The 15,309-nt window shown below is 37.7% G+C and overlaps 1 protein-coding gene across 1 annotated transcript in view; it reads right to left on the reverse strand.

Moving 5' to 3' along the window:
* DSG4 (desmoglein 4) overlaps nt 1-14,297 on the reverse strand; it is a 21,434-nt gene extending 7,137 nt beyond the window's left edge. The window contains exons 1-12 of the mRNA XM_027780999.2: nt 14,250-14,297; nt 7,457-7,492; nt 6,951-7,079; nt 6,108-6,263; nt 5,825-5,972; nt 4,753-4,916; nt 4,347-4,481; nt 3,595-3,780; nt 3,154-3,413; nt 2,085-2,227; nt 1,720-1,938; nt 875-1,426 (exon numbers count right to left, since the gene is read on the reverse strand). Of these exons, the coding sequence (XP_027636800.2) occupies nt 875-1,426; nt 1,720-1,938; nt 2,085-2,227; nt 3,154-3,413; nt 3,595-3,780; nt 4,347-4,481; nt 4,753-4,916; nt 5,825-5,972; nt 6,108-6,263; nt 6,951-7,079; nt 7,457-7,492; nt 14,250-14,297 (2,176 nt within the window). The remainder of the gene's footprint in view (nt 1-874; nt 1,427-1,719; nt 1,939-2,084; nt 2,228-3,153; nt 3,414-3,594; nt 3,781-4,346; nt 4,482-4,752; nt 4,917-5,824; nt 5,973-6,107; nt 6,264-6,950; nt 7,080-7,456; nt 7,493-14,249) is intronic.
* Between the last annotated feature and the right edge of the window lie 1,012 nt (nt 14,298-15,309).

The following is a 15,309-nucleotide window of genomic DNA, read 5'->3' on the forward strand; positions in this document are numbered from 1 at the left end:
CCTAGGAACTACAAATAAAACAGCCTTTTGCAGCTTCAAAATTTTGTGTTTGTTGATTCCTGCTAATCAAAGATCACACACATGCACATTCTCCGCCCCCCCTTCCCCCCCCCCCCCCCCGCAAAACTCAGGAGAAAAATAATTTTCCTCTGGTTTTGTAGTCAGTAATTCTGCACTGGGAAATTTTAGATGTTGATTGCTTGAAGCCCAGGACATGAAATAAAGACAATCACATCTGATTGTGGTGGTCTGAGAAGAAATTTTTTGCACAAAGTTGTCCTTATCCCTGAAACTCATATTTCTTCAAAAGTAATAGGACATGAATAAATGATCTGTTTTGATCTTGTTATCTCAAATGCTACTTATTTTGAATAGATGTAATTTTTTGGCAGCAATAGCCAAAAGGTTCAAAATTTAAGATTATTGTATTTATTGTTCTACTACTGAAATCTGCCTTTGAGTTTAAAGGAAGCTTGTTCTTTACATCTTTTCATACCCAGCTTGGAGCTGATACTTGTCCATTTCTTCTGCTAATGTAACAGAAGTACAAATTGCAAAGTGCAAGTTGTAAGTGACAGGGACAGCTCTTGCTTACTAAATATTTTTATCTTGTCTGATGGTTTGAGAACTGGATAACACCTTAGGAAAAAAATCTTAGGAAGCCAATAGTTATTATGAATGAAATATGTATAGAAATATGTAGAATATAAAATATGTAGAAATTCTTATAATTTAGACTTTTTTTTCTCTGTCAAATGCCCCATGGGAGCCAACAGGTTAACAACCAACCAGAAAAGTCACCTTACTTTAGAAGAATTAAAAAAATAAACTTATTAGAAAATTAATAAAATTCTTTTCTTAGTTTTATACTTACAAACAAATATTAATCCACCAAGAAACATCAAGCCGATGGCAGCACCACTAAGTGTGGTAGTAGATGGCAAAGCTCTGCCATAATTTCCACCTTCGTTATAACCATAATCAGTGGCTGCAGTAACTCCTTCATCAACATCACCGTATCCATCAGTGTAAACCTGCCAGTCTGTGTGGTCTTCAAATTCTTTTCCTCCAGGTCCAGATGGACCCATACCACCACTTTCTTGTCCTGTTCCTCCTCCACCTATTTGGCTTCCTGTTCCACCAGTAGCACCACCGCCACCAGCAGCACCGCCACCACCGCCAGCAGCACCGCCGCCACCGCCAGCACCACCACCACCTCCAGCAGCACCACCGCCACTGGCACCACCACCAATGATAATTATTTTTGTGGCCCCACTGGTGCAGTAATTACGACTATCACACTGACAAGCTTGCACGGGAATTATATGTGGTTTAGGGCAGCGTCGGCCTTGGTTATCTCTTACGCTGACATAGATCCTATAAACGTAGAAGTCAATGTTCTGACCCACTAGTTCTGCAGAGGAAGCTTTGGGAAGAAAAAAAAAATTAGATTAAGGTATAGACTACAAATCCTGTACAAATCTAGAATTTTTTAAAGTAATATTCATCAAACAGAATGAAGAGTAAGCATCCCCATCCTGAGATCTTCAGTTACTTTATGCCTCTACAGTACTTATTCTAAGCTGAAACTTACAATGCTCATCTGTGCTAGTTTTTTCTTTTGGAAAACCTAAGCCAGGTCAGTCTAGTCATCACTTTTTAACCTGAGGAATATAAAAGGGGCAAATGCACTTTTTAATAAAATGTAGGTTAATTTACCATTTATTGATCTGATAATCCATGTGGTTTGAGGTTCACCGTGTATGCTGAATGTAAAGGGGGCACCATATGCAGCACCGTCCATACCCTTTGCTGTGATAACCACTGATGGGGAATGCATACATATTTTTCTTAATTCAGTATTAATAGTTGGGCAATTGTTATTGGTGTCTTGTATTGAAAGCACAATGGTGCCAGTAGCAGTATATCGAGGAACACCTGTAAAAAGAAGATATTTTTCATCAGGAGGGAATATTCATAGTATAAATAATGCAGTTCAGGTGGGAAAACTGGAAAGAGGAAAAAACATTGAGAGAAATCTGGAACAAAGATACTGTTTCAGAAAACTTAATCTCTTTTCTTACCTCTGGTGATAGCCAGAACCTCTGCTTTGTACTGCCCATTGATTACATAGATTGATTCCCGGTTAATTACTTTGTTCAGTGTGATTTCACCAGTGTTTTGATTGATTCTGAACCAGGCACCTGGATCACGTCCTATACTATATCTGTGTTTGGTGAAGAAAAAATACTCAGCATTATGTTATGAATATGTGTATTAAATATTCAATTTGCAAATAATATTTGCCTCTGGAATATTTTTCTTTAGGCTGTGCTAGGTTCTATTGAATTTCACCCTCTTCAAGCAAAATTCCTCTATACTTCAAAAGATGTAGACCAGAAAAATAATTAGGAAGAAAGTAAATGTGCAGAAGTCCATTATATTTGAAAGTGGTATTACAGGCTAAAAGTAAAAACTTTCTGGACCCTGTAAACCTTTACTAGAATCCCTGTTGAACTTTGTCAGCAGTTAAATCTACAGCTTTCCCTACACATTTTTCTGATTGTATTTGCTAACATATTCCTCTGTTTTAAGAAAAATTGTCAAACCTTTGTAAATTGCATGTCTTTATTTCTACATACATTAAAAAGCAAATTATAGTTCCATTAATTATCACTAATTTGAGGAGAAATAAATGTCTATTTTTGTAATTTTTTTTTATACTATTGAATGAGCTGGTAGTGACCTTCTGTTCTGATTGTATAATATTGACTATTATTGGGGTTTTCTTCTTGCTTTTTTGAGATGCCAAAAAATTCCCTATTTGTAGCGAACTTTTCAGGAAAAAAATATTCTTAGGTTGGGTTAGAAAAAAAATCTGTTCTGATTTATTTAAGTTACAGCCTGTTAGAAAAATGGTATTTTCTTTGTCTTTTGCACAAGGCTAAGGAAAGTAGGTCACAAAACAAAAGCAATCATAGCATAAAAATGGGTTGAAGAATATACTATTCTTTTGCTATTTTATTCTATTGCTAAACTATTAAATTTTTAAAGTCTTTTTTTTTAAAGCACCCTTTAAAATACCTACTCCTCTTTCCACTGAAATCTCAAAATAATTATTTCATCCAGGGAGTTAAGCAGAGCAGAGCTTACACAACATTTGACGCAATAGCTCCGGTGTCCTCATCAAGGGCTGTGTATGTTCCCACAACATAATTCACTCTTGTGCTTTCTGATACAGGAAACACAATTGAAGACGGATGAAATCTTGGTGGTTCAATCATATTTTTTACTTCTATTGTAAGGGGTGTTCCAGTGATTTGGTATTCATGTGCAACGGAGTGGTGGAAGGCAGCTACGTTCCTGACACCAATAATCAGTGAGTGAGTTTGGAGTTGTTCGTAATTCAGTTCCTAAAAGATAAACCACAGACAACTAGATAATAAAAGTCCCTTTAATTTTATTTAAATATTTTTTATTTTAAATGGTTGAGTGACAGTGTTTTTACTGCTCATTTAATTTTGTTAAAAATTTATTAAAACTATTTAAAGATTTTTATTATTTCAACAGTCGAATCACAATATTTATCCATACCTTAATTACTCTAAGGATTCCTTGATTTGTAGCTCGATCTGTAACAATTTCAAAACAGTTATCTTCATTACCAGATATGAAGAAAAACTCTGCTAACCAATTGTCTGTAAACTCTTCATCAGCATCCAGAGCTTGTATTCGTAGTAGTTCTGAACTGAGTGAATTTTCTGAAATACTTGCTGAAAACTGGAACGACAGATAAATACCTATTAGCAAACACTAAAACATGGAATGTGAGGAAAATGGAGCTGACTGCAGAGATTCTTTTGAAGGATGTCCTGCCCAAGTTGAAGTCAATTTAATAAAAATAATGTGTTCTGGGTAAATTGTGATTCATTCTCAGTGCAGACCCAAGAGAGTTGTATCACCCTCAAGTGTTTGCAGAGGCATCTTAGAGGAGATGGATTTGTGCTTTCGATAAGAAAAGATCATACAAAGACTGGATTAACCTACGTAATGTAGCTCTATTGCATGGGTCTGGATACCTGAGTGACTGTATTTCTCTGAATACCGAGAAGTCAGCATTAGGAATGACTTCACGGAATACAAAAAGAATTGATGTGTATGTTAATCAGAACTGGTGTGCAAGCAACGGCTTGGATTTTGAGCACACTTCAAGGAAGCACGACTGTTAATCCAGTGGAGCATTCAAATGTGAAAGTGCTCTACAGGTTAGTAAGGGCTCTGTTATCATCTGGGTTTTTGAACAAGGTTTTAAAACAGTGGTGTTGGTTTTGGTACTAAAAACTTACAGAGCTTTGAGCAAGAGTTGGGAAGTTGTCATTGACATCAATAACTTTAACATTACAGCTACATAGGGATGATATTCCATCTGCAGCTCCATCCCGGTCTGACGCCTTCACAACAAGAGTGTAGCTACTATGTTGCTGTCACAGAAACAGAAGTGAGTGTGTTAGAAGGACCACCTGTACATCTCAAATTATTATAAATACTCATGCCTTGCTACTGTTTCCTAATGCAGGAATTTGCCTTAGACATTCTAGTGTAACACACAGAAAAAATGAATCCCTCCTTTAATTTTTGTAAACCCCATGAAATTTCTCCCCACCCCCCCCCTCCGCTCCACCCACCCTCACCCCCCATAACACATATACACCACAACATCATGTTATTTAACTTTAGGAAGGGAAATGTTACCTCTCTGTCCAGATAATTTGCAAGATGCAGTTCTCCAGTATATTTATTCATAATGAACATGGGTGGACCTGAAGGTTCCTGACTCTCTATCTTAAAGGCAATTTTAGAATTCAAGTGATTAGGTTCATCTGCATCTGTTGCAATTATTTTCATCACAAGTGTATCTAAGAATAAAAATTAATGATTATTAATACAAAAACAAATCAGAAAATCTGCTTTGTTCCTGCAAACAACTCATCCAGACAATGCTAAAACTTGGTATATAAAAATGATAGAATGCTATCTATGCACTGACATTTACAAGGAGAAAACAAAAGTTTAATTTTGTAGTACTGATTCTGGCTGAATGATAATGATTCTAAAATGCATTACAAATTAAGATCAGATGGAGTAATGCAGATTTTCACTGAACTTCTTTAAGGAACCATAGGGACTACGTAAAAACAGTACATACTGAGCTTGTAGACATTAATTTAAGAATTCTCCAAAGTTTTAAGTGAGAATTTCTAGAAAGTAGATGAGGGTTAGGCAGTATTGCTTCAGTGCTATTTGCATGTCCAATATTGGCTGCTGTACTTTTGGTAAGAAGAACTATTTTAGTGGTTTAAGTAAGGGTTTATTTAGTAATATTCTACTGCAGATGCAATACTCAGGCTACAAATACAAATATTTGAAATAGAAAAAACAGGACCCCCCCTATATTTTATATACCCTTAAAGGAAATAAGTGTAGGTGTAATGTTATTTTTTTTTAATGAGGAGAAATTAACTGCATTATTTTAAATTTTCACATTGGAAAGAATTTGCATGACGGTATGTTTAGAAACTGGAACATTCAACGTTCATGTGTGGGAGGGAAGGGAGAAGGAAGCATTGCTGCTTGATTTTAGGCAATGAGCTTGGGCCCTGGCTCGAATAGCACTTCAAGAGGCATCTGCCCCCTTCTCTGGAGTATCTCTGGCCAATATATGTAACTGCCTAAGAAAAAGCAGAATGAGCACCCCAGGTTTATAATAACTGCATTCTGGGAGCTTCACTAACTATACGATAATAGGCATAACAAAGTTACTTACTGTCCATACTGCTTTCCTCAATAGATCCTGTAAATACAGTTTGTGCAAATATAGGAGGGTTATCATTTATATCCAGAACTCTGACTCGAAGTTCAAGAGGTGGTTCCAAATCTACACCCGTCACTGAGTGTTTAGCAAAGCAACGTATCTAGACAAAGAGATTTACTGTTTTAAAACCAAAGGTGAAGTAAGGAAAGTAACAATCTGAAATGAATTTGCCACCTCCTGCTCTCCCTGCCCCACCCTGGATCCATCATTATAAAGGTAAAATGGGAGTACTTACAACAAATACTGGGGTTACTTCCCTATCCACTACTGATGTTATATTAATTTCTCCAGTTCTTGGGTTAACAACAAATATTCCATAGGGGGCACGATCAATTCCAGCTCCAGAGATGCTGTATGTGATTGGATGGTTTTCTTCACAATCTGATCGGATCTACAACAATAGACAACAGTATGCCAGATTACTGAGGACACCTTCAGGACTTTTTCCCCTATTATTAGTTCCTGTAAAAAAATCTATATAATTTCAGATTCTAAACCACCTATCACAAGGTTCAGCTGACAGAACCAGTGGAAGGATGTTCTACAAAACAGTCAGCCTGGAGATTCATCTCCCCTTAAGTGCTGGATGGGCTTTCTATTTCTCTTAAATATTCTGGCAGGGAAGTGGAGAGTGAAACTTCCAAGAATACCAGAGTGTGTCTGGACCTCAGTAAGGGTACGGTCATGACAAGGGGACATCTTTGCTCTGTTGCCCACAGAAATCATACACTATCCTTGAACTTCTGCTCAGGGGTTTCTCAGGGTGAGAAAGGAAAGGAAAAATATTGTGATCTAGTATATAGATGATGCACATGAAGAAACTATGTTGGAGCTGTCCAGGAAGTAGACTGATGGCAATGTTCTAGGAAGCCTTTGGTCACTCCTCAGCAGCCATGTGGGTTCACCTTATGACACTGTCTCAGCAGAGCTGGAAATATTGCATCATCTTTCTTTTATTCTACATTCCTTGCTTTGACTACTCTTAAGCAAATATACTTTTAAATTTCTCTCGTTTTATCAGCCTGTCTGTAGAAAAATTTCCTTACCAGTGAACACTTTTGGTTTTCTTTGTACTTACTCTGGCAATTGGATTCCTTTTAGAATTATCTTCTCCTTCTCTACAAGCTGCAGCAAATTTGATCCATTCACGTTTTTGTCTTCTGAAGGTTTTCCATCTTGCCATTCCATTTTCATCCCATTCTTTCACCTTTGACAGAGAGTTCCAGCATCGTATGACAGGTAACCTCAATCCATTTTAAATTAACACAGACATTTAGATTTTTCAACAATACAGAGAAAAGGGATTTTTATAAATCATGGGCTTTTTTATATGTCAGTGAGTGCCAAAACTCGAAGACTGTAGGTGTTAACTTTAAAATTATTCCTGTGTAGGAAACACTCATTTATATTCAAGAGAGTATCTCTTGAGAGGGTGAGCAGGTTATTACCTGCAACTTTTTAATATTTAAAAACATTTTCAATCTTCAAGTTCAGAAATGTCTTAGTTCAGTACTTTCCATTTCATTTTGGCATTGTTACATTCAATTTAATCGGAAAATCAGTTTCTAAAGAAATATATATTACCTCTACATGAAATCCTGTGCTGAAATCCAAGAGTACCTACAAAAAAACAATGAGAAGATTGGCATACAAAAATTCAGGGCAAAATGCAGTAAGTAAAAGCCAACTGTCTTACATTGCTATACTGCAGGACTGGAGCAGTTCTTTTTCTCAAGTTTATTGCAATAGCCTATCTAGACAATAGCTACAGGATTTTCACAGATGACTTTGTGCAATTCATTCTTTTCTATATCCATCATCTGAATTCCTTGACAGTTAACACCTTGAAAATTAATTCTGTCTTTCAAGGCAGAACTGAGTTTGAATGATGTGCTATAGCAAATTTCAAGTTATACCTACCTCAGAATACAGCTTTCACACAGATTTTTAGGTTGTAACACCTCAGCTGAAGAGAGAAGTTGTTGCAAAGGTTGTTCTTAAAAAGTAAGTCTAGGAAACTAGAAAAGGAGTATTTATTTATTCTAAAGAAGTTATTCTTTTTTTTTTTTTTTTTTCTCCTCATTTCAAAGGTCCACAGGACACCTGAAGTACTTAACTATGTAGTTTAACAAAAAGGAATGAAATTATTTTCTTGAAACTTCCCACTGAGCTTGAAGAGATTCAATGTAATATGGAAAGCCAATTGCAGTCATCAGGCAGATTTCCCTGGAGTGCAGTGGGCTTTGATTTCAGATATAACTATGCAACCAAAGTCTTTAGTAAATAAAGGTGGCAAGATCAGATGCAATATTCAATTACTTTAAAATTAAAATTAAAATAATAGAGAATCCTCGACTTCTTGATTAGCACAGTTTAAAAGAAGGCACAGTTGAATTAACCTTGTTCCAAAATAAGGTGTGAAAATGAAGTTCAGTTGGTGAATGTACCTCTTCAGAGCATCTCTTTTGGGTTTAGGACCTGCCTCTGCTCTCTCCAGATGGTAAAGGGTGAAAAGTATGGGATTTTCAGGACTGGATGCTTGTTTCACTCATCATTGGGAAAACCAAAATATCCAGGTGACTCAAAAAGCATTGCAAAGTTTCTCTTTTCTCACCAAATGTGGTTAACAGCTGTAGTTACCATTTTCCCACTTCCCTTATAATTTCCCAGTACTGCTCAATAGCAATTTTTTTGTTTTATCTGGTGGGTTTTGTGTCAGTTACACTTGGATAAAATTTCTCACAATCTTTTTCATTATAATAGCTTTACTTCATGGGACTTTTCTCACTTCAAATTTATTGCATTGCTCTGTCAAGGCTAGAAGATGGGCGTAGACTTTTTTCCACTTAATGTTAAAACAACTGCTTACATGCAACAGATGAGTGAACAGCAGCTTCACCTGCCTTTTCCCATTTCCCCACTGTGGTGGTACCTCTTGCTCCCATCCCCTGGGCCATGCTGTGATCTCAGGATTCCCCGTTAGGCTGTAATGACTTAACCTAAGCCACTCGTTTGTGGCACCAATTTACCTGTATGCTGTCAGAGGTCCACCATCTGTCATTTACAAAGCAATGTCTCCAATGATCTCATCTTGCCTAGAACATTCCCTGAGACCTTGGCACACAATGGCTGCCCCAGTCTGCTTCTGAAGGAGGGAGTTTAGACTGTGGATTTGTCCACTTGGTGTAAATATACCTGGAAATTTATGAGACTATTCATGGAGTAAGAATTTTTTTTCTTGTTTCTTTGAGTAAGCTGTTGATATAAATGTTTAAGAAAAGTATGCTCCAGGAAAATCATTAAAGTATGTTCATATTGTGCTAAAAGCATCAATACACATTTTAATCTGAGTTTATGTCTTGGTAACTATTTAAAACCTCAGCTGCAGAATGGGGTACAAATATATGTGCAGCCATTACCTCAGAGAAGGAACAACATCCTACTCCACTTAAGCTGCAGATTTCCCCCCCAGTGGGAGCTCAGGCCTGTCCTTTTATGATCCCCCTTGGAGCTTGGGAAAACATAGGAGAATAGAAGGGGCAGATTCCGCCCTCACCGGAGAGCCTGACTGATAAACCCACCAGAAATAGCACAGATTCAACACCTCTTATCAGTTGATCCCAAGAGCAGAACAGAGCCTTCTGTGGCAAGTGTGGTGAAATCCTCTCCACCCTTAGGCCGGATCCCTTCTGGCATGTAAGCAATTGTCTTGACCCAGAAAAGCGTGGGTACACACCTCCCAGTGCAGTGTTAGTGAATCTTGTCTACTGCCTGCATCCCGTGGCCTGTCCTGTTATTTAACAGTGAGGCCAGTACCTCACACCCAGCCCCATCGCGCTCACACTCAGCAGGCCTGACCGAAAAACTGTATTGAGTATCTCTGAAATAAGAATTATTTCTTATAATTCTTACAAGAATTCTGTTCTTTAAGAACATGAATATTCATAAACCACTTGATTTCAGCCTATAAGGAGTTCTGTTTTCAAGCAGTGAATAATACACATTCTACACTGGAATTTCACCCTCTGTTTCTGAGCACCAGTAATGGGAATGTCAGGAATTTGTTCATCCGTAGTGCTGGGGATTGTAAATTTAGGACCCATATTTCCACATTTGTCCCGCACTGACTAAGGAAAACCCATTTTGTTCCGTGTTGCTAGTGGGAGATCTGGAAAGAAGTCTCGATGGTTTTGAATCCGAGTCCTTAGTACAGTTTGTGTTATCATTTGAAAAGGTTGTTCTGATGAACTTGATGTCAACACTTGGTATGTTTTTCTTAGTTAATGATGCCAAAGTTGTCTGGTTCACCAGCTAAACCTCAACAATTCTGGATTGACAACTATCCAGGGAAGAAAGTTCCTCTGCCTCCCCACCTAATGTTTTCTGGTTCTCCACTATCACCAGCAGTTAGAAAGAAGGTTTCCCCCACTCCAATTGTCTATTTCTAATGTGTCTCTCTGCAATGCAAACAAGGCAAACTTTTTTTTTAGTGCTATTTCCAGCAAAGAAGTAGTCTCCTAGCAGCTAACTCCAGCATACCTCTAGGCAGTGAACAAATTTCCCTTCTAAACTAGTAACAGGGTACAGTACCTCGCACAGATTCAGTGGCTAATGATAATGAAAGTAATAGGAGCCACTGGAATATGTGGGATGCATCCTGAGGACCTTGGGGTAAGCAAGCTGATCAGGATGATGTCAAGATTTGCTGTTCTGTTTTCTCTGAGAGACTGTGAAAAAACAGAAACTCTGCAGAGAAGCTAGAGGCTCATTGCACAAGCTGTTTCTGGTTGGGGCTGGGAGAGGTGCAGGCAGGAAACATGTTTATGGTAACTGTCATTTGCAGAGTGGCCTGTCTGAGAGCTTGTCTTGTTGTAATGATACAAAGCCTGAACCTTGTGTCCAAAATGACTCCTTAGAGTCACACTGGCGTTATTCTGGATTTATTCTGATGCAACTGGGAACAGAATTAGGCCCATAGGATGTGAATGGTTCTTTGCACCTTCAAAGCCATTTACAAACAAGAATTAACTAATCATTAATTGACTGCCAAGCAATATTATACGCAATTATGGAATCCTCCCTCCTCCACCTACTCAAATCTAAATGACTGAACACGCCTTTTAACATCTTCCCAGCATTATTCATATTGGATCTTCTTCTCTCTCTTTGAAGTCAACAGCGGTATTGTTATTGGCCTGGATGGGAGGAGTGCTGAGAACTCACACATATTGTATTAGTCATCAAGCCGCCATGATAGCTCTGGTTGTGTCAGCGTTTTGGGACTTTTACACCTTTCTTACTCAGCCAAAGCTCTGACTAGTAAAGAGTTGAAATAACGAGCCTTTCCCTTTATTCATTCTGCATCTCTTTAAAAAATGATAAATGAAATGATGAGAAGCAGAGTTGAAACATAAGACAAACCCTCACATTTTAAAAAGAAGCCATTTGATCACTTTAAAATTGAAACATGAATGTTTTTTTGTCTATACTTTCCATTTTTATAGGTCACTAATGAATGTGCTTCTTCCAATTTAAAGGAGAAGTTTTCAGGATGATTTTTCTGGCATTTTGTTTTCTGATTCTAAGGTATTTCTACTGCTTTTTCTGTTAGGAACTGACACCAATATTTTGTATTGCACCCAGGATGGAGAATCCATTGCTATTTCAGCAGAAGTATGACAATGTTCATGTCAGTCGGAAGAGTATATTCCAAAGTTTTACTTATTTTAAAATGTGTTTATTCAGAGAACTGACCACTTTGGGAAAGTTTCCACTGAGATTGTTTCATTTCTGCATAGTCATACAGATATAGTGAATTTCCATACAGTAACTGAGCTTAACCATTAGAAAAATATACAGAAAAGCAATTTCATACAGGGTGTATGCCATTACCATTCAAATTTGAGTTTTTCAAATTAGTCATGCTAAGTCTCCTTAATAAATCTCCTCAGTAAAACTGGATTTCTAGTATGGCTTAGAGTACTCTAGCTGCAAATGCATGTTTGCTTAGGGATCATTTTCACTTAGAACTGCAGACTTAACCTAATCTTAAGTGATAATTCCTGGATGTGGAATTGCTTTAGTCTCTATTTCTACAACAAAATTCTTTGGCTGAAGAGCCTATAGGTTCTGACTACATCCTGGCAGATGCTTTACATGCATATGCAAGGAGAGGATTTGGCCCCTTAATATTTTATGTGCAACCAAGTTATGAGTAGGAGGTGTAACCATAGCCTAACAACTGGGGGGAGGGGGGCGGGGGGGGAGGCGGGAAACGGCATAGATAACACATGGGAAAATGTAGCCAGACAAAAGTGCATATAAGTGATGTGGTGAATTTAAAATTATTTGCTGTCACATGATAGCTGGCAGGAGAAGAGTCATACCTGATCAAACAGGTTATTTCCATAAAACGTGTCTGTGCAAGTATCACAAACAGAACTCCCTTACTCATGAGAATAATGCCTTTGAAGTCACGTGATCAAGGGTTGCAGAATCAGTGCCACCGATGGTGAAATGCATATAGAAAATTATTTGTTTCAGGGCTCTAAGTGGTGTTTTTTGAAAGTGTAATAGTGTACTAAAATGGGTATAACTCCACAGCAATTTTTTTTGGTACAACTTATTAACAACATACTAACCAGACACACCATTCAGACAGGTGATCTTCATGAAAGATTGAGCTGAAAACCAAGACTTTTTTTCAGGATACACTAACATTGGATACATAATTTATAATTTGTTTAATCTCTACTGTTTGTCAGCTTTCTTCAAAGTGCTGAAAGATGCTACTAAGCTGTACAGGCCACCATGAACACTGCTGTGCAGAAGAACGCATAATAAGAACAACATTTGTTTCCTCTGGGTAATAAAAGTTCAAATATTTGATAGTCATCAAAACATAATGGCAGTTTTCACAGTTGCTCCTATTTTCTGAGAACAAATATCCTTCATCAGTCACAAGTGTAAGGATAATATACTGAAAGAATGAAAATGGCTCCAGAGTTGCCGAGACAAGTAAAGCAGTAAAATCTCTTTTGAATAGGCAGATCTTAGATACAGTACAGTCAAATTTTTTTTGAACTTCGACACATCAGGAGTATGCATCACCAGGTAATTGAGTAAAATTAGTCACTAATGCTAGATGAAAATCCAGAAGCGTTAGAGTGATGTACAACAGGCCAATCTCAGAAACCTCTGCACTGAGGTCTCTAAACAAGCAGAAACTCATCCAAATTGTAACTTGCTTTTGCCAAGTTTTATTGTTTGCTTGGCAGCTGCCCTGTGCTGGTTAGTTCTACTTTACCGACTGCAGAGCTGTCACCTAAAATTAATGGATTATCTTTTCAAAGTAAGTCTTAGGATTTCATGTTGTGTAACAACAAACACTTTTTCCCTAACTATAACATTCCTAGAGGGGTCAGTAATGGGAAGTTAACAAACATTTACGCTTACTAATACATTGTGTAAAACAAAAGCCACAGAAGTACATAACTGTAGTAGAAATCTTACTCTTTTCAATCTTCAGGGCCTTAAACTTCTACCTAATTTCAGAAGAGCAGCACAGACAAGTACAAATAATCCACACAAAAATCATACTGCAGGAGTAGAAGGGCCTTCATTATTTAAGTCCTTTTTGAGTATTCATGTGCTTTGATGAACACACTATACAGCTATGCAGCTTGACCATAGCCACAACTTTCTTTTTACAGTGAGAAAAACAAACCTGAAGAGCGACACTTTCATCTGCGTTCACCTGACCAGCACATGGCAGCTCAGGCACTAATGCATTACAAGGCAGGAATTCTTTGTAAATGTGAAATAACAGGCAAAGTCTTGACTTTTACTCAGCTAAGGTCTTCATTAGATTTCACGCTTTTCTTTTGAATATAGCTATAGGATTTAGTCAGCTCCGAAGTGCTCTTTCTAGTCAGTTTAAAAAAAGACATAGGCTTTTCATATTCCCTCAACTGATAAAAAAAATAAAGACATAGAACCAAATGATATACAGTCAAGTTATTAGGATTTTTATAAATATAATACTTTTATTAATAATAGTGACTCCTTTAATAGTAGCCACAGACAACATTCACCTGAAGACTCATGGATTAAACATCAAAAGTCCCATATTGAACATCAACAGACTGCAGAAAATCAAAATCAAAAGAAACATTTCTCAGCATGTAATGAAAATTAAATTATTTGCATAGAATCTTCAGAAGTGTAGTTTAAAATAAGCACAGCTTTGCTTTTTATGCTAAATTTCACAAGAGTTTTTTGGACGGTAGTTTACACCGTAAAACGTATAGGTTTTCTGAGGAAGACTCAACTGGCATAATCATAGAGTTTACAAAAATTGTTTTAAAATCTGACTTACCAATACAAGGAACAGAAAAGCAGCCGTTTGGTGAGGGAGCCAATCCATGGCATCTGAGTTCTTGGATACAAGTCCAACTGTGTTATGGTTACAAGCCTGTTCCTTTTCCCCTCCCCCCCCCCCAACTCTGGTGTCTATTTTAAAAGACACTCGGTAGATGTCCTTATACTCAGCCCTTCAAGGTGTCTCTGCCTCCCTCTGAGGGAAGCACTGAAGATGCTGTATAACAGAGTGTCTTTCCCCACCCCAAAATCCTGGGCTGGTCTCATCTGAAATGCTTGACAACATCATTATTGCTTGCAGGTAAAAACTGAGACACACCTTAATTCTTACTGCACTGAAACCCTTTGTTGGATACGAAAGGGTACGTTTTAAATACAGAAGGCAAGCTTCGCTGAGAAGATACCGAGTGATTTATAAATTACTCACAACATAAGGAACCATTAAAATGGTAACTTATCATTGCTTTGAATGCAATTACCAGTTTTCTCCTTGGACTAAGTATAATAGACGAGCTAAATGAATATTACCGTAAAGAATATGGATTTTAAGAAATGATTACTTTGAATTCAAATGTAAGTCTATTTGTTTACTTCCAGGCGTGAAGAGGTCAGTTCCATGCACATTGTTCACAGAAGTGCAGCTCTCAGAGCAGAATGGGATTGTCATTAAAGAGGTAACATATTAATTTGTTGCAAAAAATAGTGTTTTATTCATTAGGCTACAAGAATATCTGATGCATAGGAAGGAGAGTTTCTGCTTTGACCAACTGCAAAGCTTCCTTATGCCATACCTTTCCCTTCCTATGGGTTGTGCTCTTGCTGACACGGTGAAGAGGCACATGTACACATGTGTTGTGCCAGAGAAACTGGAGAACTGCTTAAAATAACAGATAGTGGAGGCAAGGGAGGATGTGCTGCACAGCTCACTTCTGGCCTCATTTTGGATGGCATGGGCACAAATATATGAGGGACAGAGAAATCAAAGAGGATTCCCCACTTTGCTCAGCAATAGGTCCCTCTGTTCTGCAGCACAGCATTGCAAGTCCCTTCTTGCGTCC

The sequence above is a fragment of the Falco peregrinus genome, chromosome 3 (genome assembly GCF_023634155.1).
Source record: "Falco peregrinus isolate bFalPer1 chromosome 3, bFalPer1.pri, whole genome shotgun sequence".
In the NCBI taxonomy this organism is placed as follows: Eukaryota; Metazoa; Chordata; class Aves; order Falconiformes; family Falconidae; genus Falco; species Falco peregrinus.